General features: G+C 42.6%; 1 protein-coding gene across 2 annotated transcripts in view; it reads left to right on the forward strand.

Moving 5' to 3' along the window:
* TGFBR2 (transforming growth factor beta receptor 2) overlaps positions 1 to 19,220 on the forward strand; it is an 87,145-nt gene that overhangs the window by 34,025 nt on the left and 33,900 nt on the right. For both annotated transcript variants that reach the window (XM_017521667.2, XM_017521668.2), the window contains 2 exons: positions 3,669 to 3,837; positions 8,830 to 9,020. In XM_017521667.2, the coding sequence (XP_017377156.1) occupies positions 3,669 to 3,837; positions 8,830 to 9,020 (360 nt within the window). The remainder of the gene's footprint in view (positions 1 to 3,668; positions 3,838 to 8,829; positions 9,021 to 19,220) is intronic.

Raw genomic sequence — 19,220 nt, forward strand, 5'->3', positions numbered from 1 at the left:
TACCCTCCCCTCCCATGGGCTCCCATCCCACTCTGACTAGCAGTATGCTACTTAGCTCGTAATTAGTGACGATTGAGGATTCTGGGGTTGGCTTGAGATGCTTTAACTGGAGCTTATGGGCCTCAGAGATTCTGCGGACCCTCTCAGATGATCTACAAATGTTGTACTTGTTTCTCTTCCCCTACTCCAAAGTGCATTCATAAGGCTTGTGTCTAACTTAAGTGACCCCAGCAAAGGTTAAGAGTAGCTTTGCCCTCTGAAGTTAACTACCTGTTCTACCAGTACATGTGGTATGCATGGAAGGACCTGAGGGCCTCTATCACATAGAGGAAAAGAATACTGGTTTAAAACAAAGGTTGCAATGTATATGACCTCAAGGGCTGGCTGGGATTGTTAAGCTTGGGAGCCTCGTAGGGTCAACTAAAAGGGAGTCGCTGACTAGTGGTGAGCCTGTCCTGCACACAGGCTTTGCAAAAAAATTCTAGTTAAGTTGTAGCAGTGGTGGCTTTTGGTAGCTTCTGCCATAGCAAGGAGAAAAATGTGGCATCCCTGGCTGGATCCTTGTGAAGTGATATGCTGTATCTTTGGCAACTTTTCCTCATACACAGTGGGTGCTCAGCATGTGTAAATTCTTACGGTATGCTGCCCCTCCCCCCATGTGCCTATGGCTGTATTGCAGGACAGTTGCTTGTTTGGCTTTTCTTCAAAATTCAATGGAGAGGCTTTCTCTTGTTGGGTCTACCCATAAAGTGACATGTACTGTATCTCTCCCGGGTGCCCATTACAGTGGCACGCCTGGAGCTGTGCAAATTAGTGGTCCTTCTCTCTCTCTCTCTCTCCCCCACATCCTTCCTTCCTTCCTCCCTTCCTTCTCTCTCTCTCCTTCCATCCTTCTTTCCTTTCTCTCCCTTTCTCTGTCTTTCTTTTGATGGTCCTTTTTTCTCTTCCCTGTTGATTGTGTTCTGCAAGCATCAGACCTAAACCACTTGCACTTGTCAACACATCTGTGGCCACCCCTGCTCCAGCCCCCATCTCATCTGTTTTCATTTCTGCCTTATCACGGCTCTCTCCTGTCACTTTTCTCACATTTCTAAGCTCTTGCTAGAAAAGGGGTGGCCGGCACAGAAAAGAAATTCTGTCTATCTGAGGTGTGAGAGAGCTAATCACCTCTCCTTAGATACATGTTTTTCACAAGGGAACTTTTTCCAGCTTCATCCAGGTGCTGTTCCCTCAGCATAAGTTGTATATGTACTTGCAGTGGTGGGAGAGAGGGTTGCTGTTTTGGTTTTTGCTTATTTTTTGTGTTTTTTTTTTTCAACTAATTATAGGTCAGGGTTCTCAACCTTGGTTGCACATTTAGAATCATCTGGGCAGCTTCTAAAAATCCTGATGCCTCAGTTACCTTCCAGTAAATTAAATCAGACTATCTGGGAGTGGGACCCCTTCACTGTTTTTTAAATTTCCCCAGGTGATTGATTTCAGCATGCCCTCAAAGTTGATAACCACCAATCTTAGCTAAAATTCTAAAATGTTGGAAGGCTGAATTTCAAGTCATGCAAATTCGATTTTATATTTATAAGCAACAAACCTTCCTAATCAGCAAATAGATGCTTGTCCAAAGCATACTCTATACAAAAAATACATATGTATGAAATAAACAAAATGTGGTTTCACTTTTTTTTTGCTTTAACAATGGTAAGGAAACCTAAGGGGTTAAATTGGTTGTTTCAAAAATTGATCCAAATATAACCATTTTAGAAGAAAATACATATTCATTGTTGTGTTTCTCCCAAATTTAACACACAGTTCAGAGAGCATTTCGGCCTATATTTTTAGCTAAGCATAGAGCTCTTGGTCTGGGAGACGCTGAGAATTTCAAAATAGCTTGTTACCTAAAAATATACTTCCTGAAATGAACTTGAGGCCCGAGAGGGATGAATGGCTTTATTTTTTTCTTCTATATTTACTGTTACCACAAGAAAGCAAATCTTACATTTATATGTGTTGATATTTTTAGAGACCCAGGAAACAGGTGCTATGCCCAAGCTACAAAGACAGTTGCAGGACAAAGTTTCTATGACAGGAACCTAAAATTCATAGGACAGTGAATGACTGTGGAAGGGCATTGAAAGTGCTCCTCTCTAGGCAAGAGCGTAGGGAACACGAGGCTTTGCTTATGCCTCTCTAAGGGTTGTGCCTTGGAAAAGTACCTCACAACGTTCTGTGGCCCAGCAACTCCTCCAGCACCCCATGCAGTCTAAGTGCTTCATCCTTCTTAGTCCAGCCTATAAGTCTTATTCCTGTTTGTTGGTTGAGTGCCTAGTAGCCTTGTCATACTTCACTGACTGTCCAAACTAATGTCTTTAGTTAATAACATCATGATCTCATTGAGGAACAAGATGGGGAATGGGGTGTTATACCTTTTTAAAAATTGCCCTTAGCATACAGCATGTATTTTGCAAAGAATAGCCTGTCTTCCATATTTTATTGAATGAATGTGAATGAATATCACATTTATAATCACACTCCTCTCTAAGATGAGTGAAGAAGCTCTATATCCTGTCCTACTTCACATCAAGGGCCAACCATGAACTGCTTGTGTTCATCCTGTGTTCACTCATTTATCCAGTAAACATTTTTGTATGTCGTCTGTGTGACAGGATCTCTTCTTGGCACTGGAGGCGTTGTAGGTAAATGGGTTGGATTATTAGCAAGTATGCGATGCGGATAGTTCGTGCAGACAATAAAACAGAGTCCTAAGGTAGTTACTTGCAGGTTGCTATAGGATGAAGAGGTGGCGTTTAATCAGAGACCAGAAAAGTGACAGGAATCTCAACAAAGGGAATAGCAAGTGGAAGGCCGGAGGAGGGAATGAACATGGCTTCCTCCCAGAAAGGGGCAAGAGGCTGGCGATGGTGGTGGTAAGGGATGAGATCAGAGAGGGACAGGAAGCAGATCCTTAGGTGGACTGAGTTTTTATTTGCTGTGGTCATAACTCCAATGCCTCACCAACGCTTGGGACTGTGTCTAGGAGACACTCAGTAAGTGCCGGTTAATCAACTGATTTTCCTAAAACACAGAGAGAAGTCAGTAGAACTAGTCCCTTGAAAAGAAGACCCTTATAGCGCTTTAAGGAGTTGGTCAGGAAAATGGCGGCAAAGTCTTGTGCCTTCTTCTGCGTTGCACTTCATGGCTCTGTGAGGTTATACCCTCCCTGCCCAGCTGGGCGGTGACACTCGCCTGGCTCCCACATCCTCTGTGCTGCCCTCTATTTTGGGTCACCCTGACTTGGTCTGTTTCCTGTCTTATTCACCCAGCTCAACTATAATTTCCTTAAGGGTACTTTTATTTGTGAGCCCAGCGCTCTGTACTATGCAGTGGGGCCATCTAGGTTTCTTTATTGAATGATGAGATTTCTGTAGAAAGCAGGCCTTATGACAATCATTGACAAAAGCAAGTGGCTACTCAACCATCCCCACCCCTCACCACCGTACAATGGATTTGATTACAAATTGCCTACATGAGGGAATTCTATTCTGATGTGAAGGAAGTATTTTGCCTTTCTCATGACATCAAGTTCGCTTAAAATTGCATAACATCTTCAGGAATTCATTGGCAGGCTGCCTAGCAGTTGGACAATCATTTAATGTATCTTTCTCTTCCCTCAGTTAATAACGACATGATGGTCACCGACAACAATGGTGCAGTCAAGCTTCCACAACTGTGTAAATTTTGTGATGTGAGATTCTCCACCTGTGACAACCAGAAGTCCTGCATGAGCAACTGCAGTATCACCGCCATCTGTGAGAAGCCACAGGAAGTCTGTGTGGCTGTATGGTAAGAGAGCCTTTTAAGAAGTTATTCTTTCTTTCCCCGTTTTTACATAATGTGTCTCATAGTACATATAGTCAGTGCATCTCTGTCCCCTAAGTATAAACATCTGTTCCATCCCCCTTTCCTTTATAACAGCTCTCTTTCGATTATTAAATGTACTTTCCAGGGCTGTTATCTGCATGGATGTGTACGTTTATGTGGATATGTTATGGTATATAAAATGATTTTTCATATAATAAATCTGGAAATTGTTCCTTGTATCAAGAAGAGGGATTTGCCACTTAGTAGTTGTTTAAGTGACACCTCCTCAGTCCCCCATAGTGATAGCAGGAGCTTTGTTCTCCGGAGGCAATCTTAGGTCTGGAAGAAGAGGTGACGAAAGGTTGGCTGTTGGAAAAAAAAAAAAAAAAACACCTGCCAAAAATGGGGAATCTACTTGGAGAGCCAGAAAAACAACCTGTTTTTTTTAGTCAGAAATCCTGGTTATTTCATTCATATAACCATTGGGATAGATATGACTTCTTCCTCTTGGCTCAAAACAGCATCTTTCTTTCTTTCTTTCTTTCTTTTTGTTTTTGTTTTTTTTTGTTTGTTTTTTGAGATGTTACCCAGGCTGGAGTGCAGTGGGGCAATCTTGGCTCACCACAACCTCCACCTCCTGGGTTCAAGTGATTCTGCTGCCACGGCCTCTTGAGTAGCTGGGATTACAGGTTCCTGCGACTACACCTGGCTAATTTTGGTATTTTTGTAGAGATGGAGTTTCACCATGTTGGCCAGGCTGATCTCGAACTTCTGACCTCAGGCGATCTGCTTGCCTCTGCCTTCCAAAGTGCTGGGATTACAGGCATGAGCCACTGCGCCTGGTCAGAACTATATATTTCTATTTGATCACATTTTCTCCTCTCTCTCTCTCTCACTTTCTCTTATTCCCTCTAACCCATACACATATCTCAGATAGTTATACATACACAGCGAATACTCATGAATCATCTGGTTAATTCATGGATATAGATTGTGAGCATGAACAAGAAATAAATAACTTTAATCTTTAGAAGAGTTGTAATTTTATAAAAGTGCATAAATTTATTAATGGGATATGACATTTTGAAGACTTATTCTGATGTTTGGAATTTATTGGCCATTTAAAAAAAAGTAACTTCTGTGGCTCCTTGCTAGTTGGCAAACAAGAATATAAACCCAAGTATCTCTCCCCCTTTTTTGGGAATTAGTCATTTGACACCCCCAGACCATGCAAAGCCAGCCTTGATGATAGATTTGGAAACATTGAAAATTTCGGTACCTACCAGGGGATGAACTGGTTTCTTAAGAACTGAAGGAATGTTAACAGCAAATACGTCATGACATACTTGCCAATATGATGTGGTACATATCCATGTCCACTTCTAGGTAACACTTTCAAAGAAGGGATTTGGGCAAAGAGTGTCTTCAGGGGAAAGAGACCATTGTGGTTAGAGGCCTAGGAATCGTGCTGTCTGAGGCATGGCCTGGGCAAGTAGACGTGGTTAGTGCAGTGGAGACAGGTCGTGGGTTCTGCTGACGAAATGGAAGGGCTCTCAGGTAGAAAGTTTAATAAAGTTGTTCTGCATGACTCTGAAGGGTAGAGGGAGGATCTGTAACATTTACAGGAGGACGGCATAAGTTTAGAGATTTTCACAATCATGATTTCCAAACAGCAGAACGGGCTTCCTTTTCTGTAAGCACCAAGTGAAGATCAGGAGAGGCTGGATGACCATGTGTCAAATAGAGTGCAGGAGAGATTGAGACACCAGACTTCGATGGCCTCAACGCTTCCTTCCGTGGTTTCTTAAATATCTACGGTGGTGCGAGCGCTCACTTCTGCTACCCAAAAGGCTCTTTTAGTTAATATTTTTGTTTTGTTACCGATAATAAAAGCCCAAATCGTTGAGTGTGAATCAAGTCTCTCTAGAATAGAGGCTTTGCTAGCCTCAAAAAATGTGAGCATTTCAAAGAGAGGAGGCCTTCCTGTCTTTTCTGTGTCCCAGCTATAAAGGGTAAATACAGTGAACATTATTTTGACCTGTCTTGGCCAAAGACAATTCTCGTGTGATGTCGCGGTATTGATAATGAGAAGGGGAAGTATAGGGGGCGCTACAGTGCCCTCCATGATCCTGCTTCATGACCAAGGCACTCTCCCTGGGAGGGCTGGCTGTTGAAGGATCGCTGCCGAGTTTCCCCTCCAGTGATGAGAGCTGCTTCATTCACGTTGGACACTTTTCATGGGTAGCCAGCATCCCATGGCTAGTTGATGCAGAGAAACAAATTCCTGGTTATTTTGCTTTACTATGGGACATCTTTGAGGGACCTTCTCACTTTCAGAGCTTCCAAGGCATTCTCCGAGCCCTTTGCTGCAAGCTGCATTATAGCTTAGCTTTTTCCTTCTGTGCAAGACTGCTTGCTGCCTGTAGTCCCTTACAGATGCATCTCCAGAAACCTCTTGCACAGAACTCTCACAGCCTCAAGGTCTGTTTCCAGGAAACCTAAACTAAGACGGGAGGCTATTATAAAAATAGCCAAATGTGGAAACTGAAAGGCTCTACTATGATTATAGATTTCAGTGTTTTTTTAAATCAGTTTTAGTGTTGTTTTCATTCGTTCATTCATTCATTCATTTAACTAAGGTCAGTTGTGTACCCATTCCATGTAAAATGCTTCAGCTCCTTCCAAGGCTATCGGAATAGTTTAGAATCAACATTAATTTTATCATATTGGTTCTTTTTTCAGTGGAAATTGACAGCCTCTTCAATGTCTCAGAGCAAATGTCACAAGACAAAAAATGAAGTCTGTATTTACTTGCTTGTATTTACCTTTCCTATGCTCAGCTGTATCCAAAAAGGCTTTGAAAAGTTAGCTGTGCCTGGCAGGAAGCCCTGTTACAGGAGTGAGTGAAGAAAACACTTAAGGGCTTTACCAGGTCTCAAGCATTACAGTTGTTTTCTCTCTGTGAGTTTAGTTCGCTAAGCAGCTAAAAGGTGGAAAACCAGAGGCTCTGGAAGAGCTGCCCAATAATTACAGAGCTGCTTTCTTTCATGGCTCACATTTCCTTCTTTGGCCTCTATAGTCATCACAAGGAAGAGGGACCATGCCTTTCCCTGGGCATAGCATGCCTTCATTTTATTACCCAAACCAAAAACAACCTACATACACACACACGCACACCCCCCCCCACCCCACACACACAAAACGGTGGAAGCAGGGAGGAAGGTGCTCTTTGTCCCTGGCTGCAGCTGATTTTAAGACTGCGCAGTAGCTTTGGGGTTAAGGATGGGTAGATTTCTAAATGTAAATCACTTGTTGTTTGATCATGCCGACTTTCATTTAGATTCATTTGGTGTCCTGATAGCCACCCTCAGCTAAGTGTTCTGCTTGCCACTCTTCCTGTCACAGCAGGGACCAACTTAGCAAAGCCTTGCTCCTCTTGTGCCTTCTGGAGCTCTAGTTTAAGAACCGTTGAGCCCTTTCACAAGCAGACACGTGTACCTCCACTGGAGTCCACTCTGGGCTGCATGGATGTCAACACTGGCACCGTTACTCCCTGGGCTGTCCTTACTCATACCCTTGCCCTTATCCCTTTGTCAACACATTGTCCTTTAGTGTCCTTGACTTAAGCACTAAGAAGGTGGTATTGGTCAGAGTTGCTCTTTCTCTCGTGGGGATGGCCCCATGTCTTTTACAGGTGCAAACTGTGTCTTAGCTGCTGCTTGCTTCCAGCCTGCCTTCCATTTTCCTTGTTCTGAGCAGTGAGCTTTTGTGCATGGGGCAGGGAGGATTAGGGGAAAATTGGTGAACACAGGCATGCATGGGCTCATGTGTGCACTCAGAATCTTCATAGAAAATTATGCTAGCAAAACTGACTGGACCTAATTAGCCCTTCCTTCCGCTCCAGCTCTAGACAGAGAGAATGCAATTTAAGACAATAGGTATTTTGCATCTGAAAAGGACAGAGGTGAAAAGGAGGATGTCACACTAACCTTGTTGGACAGTCATCCAAGATAGTATGTTCATGAGGGAGCAGAGGGAAGTGGATAGAGAGGTGATGCTCTTTTCCAAGAGAGCCAAAGTGTTCTTTGGGCTTTTCAATTATAATAGTAGGCATTAACCATGTCGTTTTAAAATCTAATCTATACTGAGAGCTAATTGAGCACTTCCTAGGACTCAAGGAAAATTCTGTGTAAGAAATTCTCTGAGCCCTGGGCTGAATTAGTCTTCAAATATATACGAAGGTTTACTAAATGTAAAAGTAGTTAATGACAGCTTAAACTATTTCATTGAGCTGTAAATGAAGAACACCCTGAAATCCTTTCCCATTTTTTTTTTTTTCTGATTGTGCCTTTCTGTAATTTGGGAAAGACTGCAGTTCTTTATCTGGAATGGTTCTTCCCATTTTTCTCAGCAGAACCAGCTGTTGACAAGGAGTATGCTCTTCATACACAGTGCTCTGAGGCCCAGCAAACAAAAAAAGAGGAACTGTGACTATCTCCCCAGGCATGCTCTTTGAACACAGTTTAGCTAGACAGGATAGATTTTGCCAGTTAAACTAAGGGTGTGATGTGAGCTTTGCATCACATTCAGGATGGAAGATTTAAAACTATCCTGAGTACCTAGGAATGTTCCTTTTCCCCATGCCTTCTCCTTTAATAATTTAATTCAGACTTCAGTGTGTAAAATTCTCCAGCAGGACTGCCCCCATGGAACACTGTCTGCTCCATGTGATGTTTGTAACCACAGATAGGTTCCGAGAATAAACAAAGGAAAAACAGAAAAAAGCAGAAAAGCACATGAGACTGTAGGGCAGCCTGCGAATGCGGGAGAACAGGAACCAGGGGCCTCTGTTCGGAACAACTTTGTGAAGGAAAAGTCATCCAGATTGCCTTCCTGTATGGAGACCACAGTACTCATTTCTTCTTCTTCTCTCTCTCCCTCTTCCCTCACCCCCAATGAATCTCTCCACCCTAGGAGAAAGAATGACGAGAACATAACACTAGAGACTGTTTGCCATGACCCCAGGCTCCCCTACCATGACTTTATTCTGGAAGATGCTGCTTCTCCAAAGTGCATTATGAAGGAAAAAAAAAAGCCTGGCGAGACTTTCTTCATGTGTTCCTGTAGCTCTGAAGAGTGCAATGACAACATCATCTTCTCAGAAGGTGAGTTTTCTCCTCTGAAGGGACTGGGCCTGACATCTGTGCCAGTGTTCTGCGTTGTTGGTCTGAAGTGTCACGGAGCACGTTCCTCCCGTGGTGGATTCCGAACAGTGGATCATGAGCCCATTCCGCTGGTGGAAAGAGGGGCTTAGGGAGCAGCAGGGTTTGTTCTGGTTCTCCTCAAATCTAGTTGACTGGGGCAAACATTATTATTTGTCTTTGACAAATAGTTTCTTTCACCTAGGGCAGTGGTTCTCAAAGTGCAGCCCCTTGGGCAGCCAGCATCAGCATCACCTGGGGGCCTGTTATAAATGCAGATTCTCAGGCCCCGCTAAATCAGAAACACGGGTGAATCCCAGCTATCTGTATTTTAACAAGCCCTCCTAGTAGTTCTGTGCAGCTAAAATTTGGTGACCGTTATTCTAGAGATTTGGATGGGGTTGTTTAATCCTGGAGGAGGACTTTCTTTATCACTGAAGCTGTTTCTCGTACATCGTCCCAGGTAGGGTACTTGTCAACGATCCCATTTGAGAGAAACATTGAAATACAGAGAGGGAATAATAAGCCAGAGTTTACCCTTGGAGCCAGGAAAAGAGTAGATTAGATACTAGCCTTCGTCTTTGAAGTTCAGCATTCATTCAGCTTGAAAGGAAGGCACACACTCTTCCCTCAATTTTTAATAAGAGAAGTATTCAGTGGTTGGTTTTTAATGACAAAATTAGTATATGTTCTTTATCAGAAATTCCAAACAATCCAACAATGTGTGAAAATTAAAAATGAAAGTACATTTCCCTCATCCCCTCACTCCCAATGCAACAGATCATCTGTATTGACAATGGACTGGATGCACACACGTGTCTCTGTCATTCATTCGTATCTCCCACTCTGAAACACTCCCTCTCCTCCCTTCTCCTTCCCTCCTTTCATCCATCTCCCCATCCTTTTATCTGTCGCATCCACTCATCCATCTTTCACTCCAACTGTTTGATCATATTGTAAATGTCATGTTGCAACACTTTTTACACCCAACCACATTTACAGTTCCTTCTAAACAAGACAGAACACATAGATACACTGTACATCTTTTAATTTTAGTCTAGAATTTCATATTATCTTCTGTGATGGATCTAGTCATGACCCTGTTGATGGATTATTTTGGTATCTTCAGTTTTTCCACTTCATGCTACGTTGAATATCTTTGTAAAAATATCTCATGCATTTGTGCTAATATTTCTGCAAAACAGATTGCTAGAAGTGAAATCTCTGGTTTAGAAATATGTGTATTTTAAATTTGAATAAGCACTACTAAACTATTCTCCTCCCAAAAAAGATGTAAGCATATGAATTTCCATGTACCTTCTCCAACACTGGGGATGGATACATCTTTTACTTTTACTATCGTGATAGTGTAAATAAATATTAATAGTACTCTTTTGCTTCTAGGAATGTAAATTCAGGGAAGCCAAAGGTGGGTTTAGTCAACAATGGGTCTGATTTAATTAAAAATCTTTCGGAGCACAAGTGCTGGCACTACACCCTATCTCTGCTGCCACGTGTGTTCCACCTCCGAGAAGGAATGTGTCCTCGTGTTTCGTGTTTGGTGCTCAGCAGCAGTGCACATCCAGCTTGTTCTCTTCCTGTGTCCTTCACCTACTGCCATTCTCCCTCTTCCTGTCCAACTCCCCCCAGGCCAACTTCTCTGTGAACTGAAGGCAGGCACATCTTGTCAGGGCAACACTTTCCAGATCACTCTTCCTTCCTATGTTCCCTTCCTACAAATGGTCCATTTCTCTCATTTTCTTTCTTTCTTTCTTTCTTTTTTTTTTTGAGATGCTGTCTCGCACTGTCACTAGGCTGGAGTGCCATGGTGCAATCTCGACTCACTGCAACCTCTGCCCCCCAGGTTTAAGCAATTCTCCTGCCTCAGCCTCGTGAGTAGCTGGGATTACAGGCATGTGCCACCACGCCCAGCTAGTTTTTGTATTTTTAGAAGAGAGGGGGTTTCACCATGTTGGTCAGGCTGGTCTCAAACTCCTGACCTCAGGTGATCCACCCACCTTGGTCTCCCAAAGTGCTGGGATTACAGGCGTAAGCCATTGTGCCCGGCCTCATTTATGTGATTTGAGTTAGGAGGGAAATCTAAATGATTCAATCATACTAAACATGGTAATACCTGATATTCTGACTTACCATATCAGCTTTCTTTAGGTAGTTCACCTTTTAAAAGAAGGCCTAGGCTAAGCCAAAGGAATTAATCTCTAACACTAGAATACCCAGGCACATTTACTAGCACTGAAGAAACTTTTCTCTCCTTATGTATACTGGCTTGTCTGCAGTAGACAAGTTTATTTTATCCAAAAGGACAAAAATTGATAAATGGCCTACAAGTTGGATCTATATTTTAGTATTGAATTTCTTTGTAAAAACATCTCATACATTTTCTATTTTACTATAAGCCTTTCAGATATTAATGACTTCCGTTTTCAGAGTGTTTCAACTCGGGTGATCATCGTGGGCATCCATCATATTTTTCCTCCTATTTATTCTCAGACTTTCTTATGAAGTGAGATAATAAGCATAAAGGTGATTTCTCACTATACAGTTCAGGAAGCCTTTCACAGCTGATGACTCAAATGTCTTGGTGATTTCAGAGTCTTCTAAAATGTTCCAGGAGGTGGGTTGGTGGGGTGTTTGATGTGTAAGCATCTCTCTTACCTGTGGTGGGATATTTCTTCCACCTAAAACAGCAGACAGTAGGAGCAACATTTTGTGTTCCATTTCTCCTCTTATTGTCACCATCTCTTCTTTATACTGAGGAATGAAACTTTTTTTTTTTTTTTTTGAGATGGAGTCTTGCTCTGGCGCCCAGGCTGGAGTGCAATGGCATGATCTCAGCTCACTGCAATCTCTGCCTCCTAGGCTCACGCGATTCTCCTGCCTCAGCCTCCCGAGTAGCTGGGATTATAGGCGTCTGCCACCATGCCCAGCTAGTTTTTGTATTTTTAGTAGAGGCAGGGTTTCACCATGTGGGTCAGGCTGGTCTCCAACTCCTGACCTCAGGTGATCCACCCGCCTCGGCCTCCCAAAGTGCTGGGATTACAGGCATGAGCCACCACATCCGGCAGGAATGAAAACTCTTGATGTTTATATCTCTACTCCAAGTCCACCAAGGTGGTGAACACAAAAGCTACAAAGTGCATTGTGACTGTGTTATTAGTGGTACAACACTCTTCTTGCTGCCAGTTTTCTGATCTGCAGCTGCACAATGGATGATAATTACATACGTCTTCCTTTTCTTAATATGTAAGGAAAAAAGGGTTGGGCTGCAAGATTTTCTTTTTAAGTATAGACCTTTATTTCTAGTGCTACTATTAATGATAGTTAATATTCCAAGAAAACGCACTGTTGCTGTGTAGGGAGCTCAGCTCTTTCCAAGCATGACCTCATTTCATAGCCACCCCATGCGGGTAGGCACTGTTAGCATCCCTATTTACGCACGAGGAAACCAGGCTTGGAGAAATTTAACACTTTGTCTACGATCAGACAACTAGTGAGTACCGAAGCTCGGATTTATATTGGGATATGTAAGGCACTAAAACCTGTGAAGGTTTTCCTTTTTTCCTTCTTTCTTTCCTTTCTTCCTCTTTTATTTCCTCCTTCCTCTTTATCTCTCTATATATTTCTAAACAGATAATATATGCACATGAGAAAAAAACTCAAATGCTAGACATATTCAAACACCTACACTAAATGGTGCAGAGGTTTAACATTTTGTTTTTGTTTTTTGTAAACTAGGCTTAGTTGTCTATAAAGGCAAAGGAACATAGTAACATCTTGACATCAGAGACCGGGTACCTTTTTCATAGATGTCCATTCTTCAGAGGACTGAGGTCATGGTTTTTAGAATGAAAGAGTTAAAGAAACCTCGCTGTTTTTTTTCTTTGAACTGGGTACCTAGCGTTAACCGTGAAATCCCCCAATGGGACCTAGTGTCAGCTCCCCTGCCTCCCTACAGTGACCAAGGACAGGCAGGAGTCAAGAAGCAACTAGAATGGTGCTGGGGTGTGCCCTGCACAACTGTTCTCTCACAGTCATGCTTCCTTCCCAGTCTCTCAAGATTCCCTCCTGCCAAAACATTTTGTGTAGCATTCTAAGGAAATCAGAATCTACTCCTGTACTAACCAGCATATAAAATTCCTGTCAGAAGAGAGGGTGTTGGGATTGGTCATGATGGGTGGCCTGGTGACAGCTGTCAATCAGACGAGACCTGATGGGCACCAAGACTGAAGCCAACACAGGAGGTAGGAGAGGAAAGAATCATGAGCAAATAACCACGCTGTTTACTTGCAGATGACATCCTCGCTTTGCAAAGACTTGATGTGGTTATTGAGCTCTCAGTGAACCTGTAAGAATCAAACACAGCAACTCAGTTTATTCATTTCATAAACAGTTTCCAAGTGCAGTGAAGACATTTAATTTGCAGAACACCAAGTGAAGAGGTGATTTCTGCTGGTTTAGGTAAGAGAGAAACAGTCTAGTGGTAAGGCTCAAGAATGAGGCGATTCTCCTGGATTTAAGGCCTATTCTATGGCTCATTAGCTCTGCTGTGTTGGGTCAGTGACTTGACATCTCCATGCTTCAGTCTCTTCATCTGTAAAATGGAAATACAAAGCGGGTGGGAGGTGCTGTGAGGATTGAGTCGATTAATGCATGTAAAGTGCTTGTAGCATTGCCTGGCATGTCACCATCTGTTAGCTGTTGGCAGTAGTTGGCCTTTTTATAGAGGTTTGGGGACTTGTCCTGGTCTGAATACAGGACACCAGGCCTGTTTAGCCTAGGTCTGTTCTGACACTGAGGTTTTGTAGTTGAGTGCTGACTCTGGTGCATAAGCCGAGCATTTGGATACCTACATATCACACCACAAGGTTTTGGAGGGGCTCACTCTGCTTTAATCCCTGTTTCATCCAGTTTCTTTTTCACTCCACATGCCTTCACAGAGGCAAGGGGAGCATGCTGAGTCTAGAATTTCTAATCAAAGCTAACCACATCCCTGACATTGTTGGATAATATTACAAATTAGGCACGTTGTTCCTGTTTTGACTCAGAATCACAGCAGGAAGCAGCTAAATAAAACCGAAACAACTCACAAGTGCCTTTCACATCAGTGATTAGGGTAATCGCAGTTCTGTACTTGCCAAAAGGATTCATTCCCTCTTCATTTTTTCCATGGAAAGGTTGCTTTGGGCCACAAGGCCTTGTCTTTGAATGACTGTGCCATTATTGGTCAAGTAGTGCTGATAAATGGTACCTGTGGGTTGTTGTGGGATTCAAGGAGATGATGCTTGGGAGTGCCCAGCACAGTGGCTGGCACACAGTAGGTGCATCCTTTCTTACTCCTTCCCTGATCAAAGAGAACACTCTGTGCCAAGGCACATACCTCTTCTGAATGGTATAAACCGTTGCTACTGAAAGTGTCTAGACCAGCAGCAGCAGGATCACCAGGGAGCTTATTAGAACTGCACAACGTCAGGCCCTCTGGGGCCTATTGCATCAGCATCTGCCTGTAACAAGGCCCTTGGTGATTTGCTTGCACATCGAAGTGTGAGAAGCACTGTTGTGAACTCACCAGGTCGGGATGGAACCAGAGATGGAGGTCTTGTTAACTTCATGCTAGTAACTCCCTGAGCTAATAGGCCCGTGAGGAATAAATTGGATCTAAAACCTGGTCGTTTGGAAATGAGCATTACTCAGTCAGCTTGTATAACAGAAGCCTCCAGTGGCATATGGGTCTTTTTCAGCAGTGACAATAAAGGTTATTTTTATTTTTATTTATTTTTGTTTTTTTAATTTTTTGAAAGGGAGTCTCGCCTTGCCCAGGCTGGAGTGCAGTGAGTGTTGTGATCCAGGCTCACCGCAACCTCCACCTCTTGGGTTCAAGAGAATCTCCTGCCACAGCCTCCCGAGTAGCTGAGATTACAGGCATCTGCTATCACACCTAGCTAATTTTTGTTTGTATTTTTAGTAGAGATGGGGTTTCACCATGTTGGCCAGGCTGGTCTCAAATTCCTGAACTCAGGTGATCCACCCACTTTGGCCTCCCAAAGTGCTGGGATCACGGGCGTGAGCCACTGTGCCTGGCAATAAAGTTTATTTTTTAAATATACTCCACAAATGTTGTTGTAGTATGGATCTTAATGTAGGGAAAATCAGACACCTTTACAGTAAGCATTTCTATTGTTTCCATGATCATGTTCATGTTAGTTTATTGTATTTGTATTAGTTTATCTGTGAGACTGTCCCCTGCTATTTCTCAAAGCAAGAAGACATTTGTGAATGTTTTCAAGATGCATTTTACAAGGCATTGTTTTGAATTAGATCACAGAGGAGATGTTTGGTAGCCCTGGAAAACCCTGGAGAGTAATAGTGTGATGCTAAGAAGAGTTGGCCTGAATCAGTGCGTTCCTGTGTTGTTTGCTAAGATTATCTGCTGGAGGTGGGCAAATGGAAAGCAAGATGGTGAGCCAAGGAGGGTGGAGGGAGGCATGCTGCTGGACGACTTGAGCTCCCAAATGACTGGATCTTGGCCATCCTGCTTTTCCTGCTAACTTAGACCTGAACTGCTTATTCTAGAAAATGAAAGGCACTGGGGCCACGTAGGAAAGGGATAGCACTGGACTGAAGTCCTGGACTTTGAGTAGTTTGTTTGCAAAAGCAGTATCCTACCCTTTTCCAACTGAAATGTAGGCAAGGTGGCGGCAAGCCCATGGCCTAGGATGTGGGAACTCAAAGAACAACCATAGTGACAACCGCTGCCTTGGATTGCAGCCTACTCTGAATGTGCACATCTGTGCTAACCACTTTCAGGTGTGTTGTCTTGGTTCGTAGAATCATTACATTTTTATAATGAAGTGAAACCCGTTAATTGTCTCTTCCAGACTGTTCATTTTAATGACAAAAAAGTGGGTTTTCAGAGAGGCACTGGAATTTTCCAAGATCCCATAGGTGGTTCCTTATTTTTTGTCCATAAGAGAATCATAGACGAACCAGCTAATCCCATCTCTTCCTGAAGGAATACCCTTACCCTTCCACATTCCCGTGGTGGTGGTGTATTTGATTTTTTATCAGTCTTACACCCATGGGAGGCTGCACACCTTACATAAGAGGCTACCTTTCTGTTTGCTGAACAGCAGCCCAGACCCCCACTTAGCATGTTCTTGGCGAGAAGCACAACCTCAGGCTGATGCTGTTTCCATGTGTATGAGAAATCATGTGTATAGATGATGACCAAGAAGATGCTTATCTATTGGGAAGACAACTGAGGGCAGGGCTGAGAGCATGGCTTTCCTGCTGAGATTATGTGTGTTCAGATCCCAGCTCAGCCATGTATGAGCTCTTTGTTCTTGGGAGGACTGCTTCACCTGTTTTCCTCTCTGAAAAATGGGAGTAGAAATAATGAATACTTATAACAGGATTATTTTGAGGATAAATGTATTTATTTATGCAGAGAACTTGGCGTGGCAACTGGCATAGAGTAAGCACTTAGTAAATTTTGACTGTAAATAGTTATTACTGTTCCACTAGATTCAAATTTCTTATCTTTGGCTTTAGTCAGATGAGTGAGGAGCTTTGTACCAACGTCATGTATTCTCCTCCTCCCTGAAAATTCCTTCACCTGAGTCACATTGAGGTGCTACCCATCATAAGGAGTCCTGTGAATCAAAGGGATATGTTTACTGTAAAGAATGTTGGGGATGTGGTTCACTGCATTGTACTATTATCTTTATGAGGAAGCCAGGAGAAATTTCTTTTGGCTTTCTGTTTTAGAAAGGTGTTTTCTTCATGAGGACCTGTTTGCTTCTTATCATAAGGACGCTTTGAAGCATACCGAGCAGGGGTCAGCAGACTTCTTTGATAAGGGGCAAGATAGTAAATATTTTCAGCTTTGCAGGGGATAGAGTCTCTGTCGCAGCTACTCAGCTCTGCTGCGGTAGCAGCCACAGACAATGTGTAAGCGATTGGATGTGGCTGTGTTCCAGTACGACTTCATTTACAAAAACAGGCCTCAGGCCAACCCCTGATAGAGATGTTCATGGTTTTTATGTTTCTCTCTCAAATGCTAACTACCAGCAAAGCTTAGAGTCAAATCTGAACCATGCTTCGAGCAAATATGTACCTACACATTTAGTATACTAATATCAACCTTGCTTACCAGTTTTTACCCTGTTTTCTCACATTTATCATAATTCTAGCGTCTATCTTGATTTTATCTTCTTTCACTGTGGGTTTTTTTTTTTGGAATGGGATAGGACTGTAAGTAAATAAATCAATTATATTTTGCTAGCTTTGAAACCAGGACTTGAGAAACCACTTCTGACTCAAAGTTCAATCTGTGTGGTTAAATAGAGAAGCAGACCATAAGATGTATGCTGTCACCGAGTGGTGCACGTTGTGACTCTCAAGCTACGTGCAGGCTTTAGCAGTTGGTGTGCTAATACACGCTGTCTAACTTGAGAAGTTGAGGCAAGGGCAGAGAAGAGGACTTCTTGTAGCCACAAAGTTTCATTCCTTCTTCTCTGATTGTTATAGCATTTCTTTTAAGCGAAAACAGGCTTTTTGGTTTGCAAGCCTAACTCTGGCAAGAAGACAAATGATTTTTTTTACAGCATCAGACACACGGTTTCCTGTCTATGTTTAACTTGCTAGCAGAACATCTCAGCCAGCTGGTTCCCTCTGGACCCGTTGTATCCTTAATGTCGTTGCTTTGCGACATCCAGCAAACCTACCTGGTGTATTGATCACATGCCTTGAGCATTTTCTTGACTTCGGTTGCTTTCTGAGTAAGGGAAGTCTTAGAAATGTTGCCCTCTTTCTCCCAAATCTCATTTTGTGTTTGTTCAGCTCCAACATCAGGGAACTGGCTTCTTGGGGAAACGCTTAGTTCTTCCATGTAAGAAATGAAACGCGTAAATGGTGTTTTGGTAGCTCTGGGGGATTTTAGGTATGCTGCCTTGGAACTGTACGCTCATACTTCAAAATAGCTGGCTTTCCAGCTGTGCATTTTTGTTTCAAAAGAAACAAACCAGATTTACTTTCCGGTCTAAATGCAGACAAAAAAAAAATAAGTTTGGAAATATGGTAGAGAAAAGTTGTTAGAAGAGGAAGAAAATTATGGATTAAAGTTGCTAGTCTCATTCCTGGGAAGAGAAATCAGTCATTTGAGGTGATGACTCAGAGCTGAAGTAGCCTTTGGTTGTGAACCAGCCATGGTTAGAAAGCACACTTTGAATTCATCCATATGGCCCTGTGTCTGGCCAAGGAAATAATAAAAGATTTTACATGCTAAAGGACACTGTGACTGAGTTGAAGGAAGCTTAGAATCTATTTGAACTGACTTAAGGCAAAAGCAACTCGCTTTTCAAGATTTTTTTTTTCCCAAGTAGCAAAGTAAACAAAACTGCACGGAGGCCAGATGTGATTTCTGGTTGTGAATATTTGTACTGTAGAACCTCATTCTGATGTGAATCATGGCAGAGTAGAATCCAGTATGGACACAGATGGTCTCAAATTCCATCCACTGGATATGAGCGGTCAAGAAAGCAATCGGACACATACTGCTGGTGCTGTAGCAAGGTTCTGGTGGTTCCTCCGAAGTCCCAGCCTCTCCCACTGCGGCATCCATGTGTTCCGTAAACTGTACACCCACGAGTAATGGCCAGAAGGGTCCACTGAGACTTTTTGCTGCTTTGAAAGTATCTCAGTGTCCCACCAGAGGGAAAGAAAAAAGCTCAGGTTAGCTAACCACGGTGAAATTGGCTTTTCTTTCCACCCATATATACTCCAGCATTTGGACATCTGGGGGACTTGCCTTTGGAAAATTTTTTTTTTATTCTAAATTGCTCCTGCATGTTACCTGTTATGTAAAATATCAATTTTACCATGACAAATTATGCCTATTTTTTAAAATGAATGTTAACTTTTAAAGGAATAATGTATATTTGCTTATCTACTTTTAAAAATATACACATATATACTTTTTGTTGTCTAATTAGGATATAGTTGGTTCCACTGTCAAGAACAATTTATCTGAAATTTAGTCATTAAAATTCTTTCCATGTCTTCCATTTTCCAGGCCCCATCCTATTCAAAATACCTATTTCTTCCACCAGGCTGATGTAGTCATTCTCAGCTTTGGCTGCACATTGG

The sequence above is a fragment of the Cebus imitator genome, unplaced genomic scaffold (genome assembly GCF_001604975.1).
Source record: "Cebus imitator isolate Cc_AM_T3 unplaced genomic scaffold, Cebus_imitator-1.0 Scaffold21, whole genome shotgun sequence".
NCBI lineage: Eukaryota > Metazoa > Chordata > Mammalia > Primates > Cebidae > Cebus > Cebus imitator.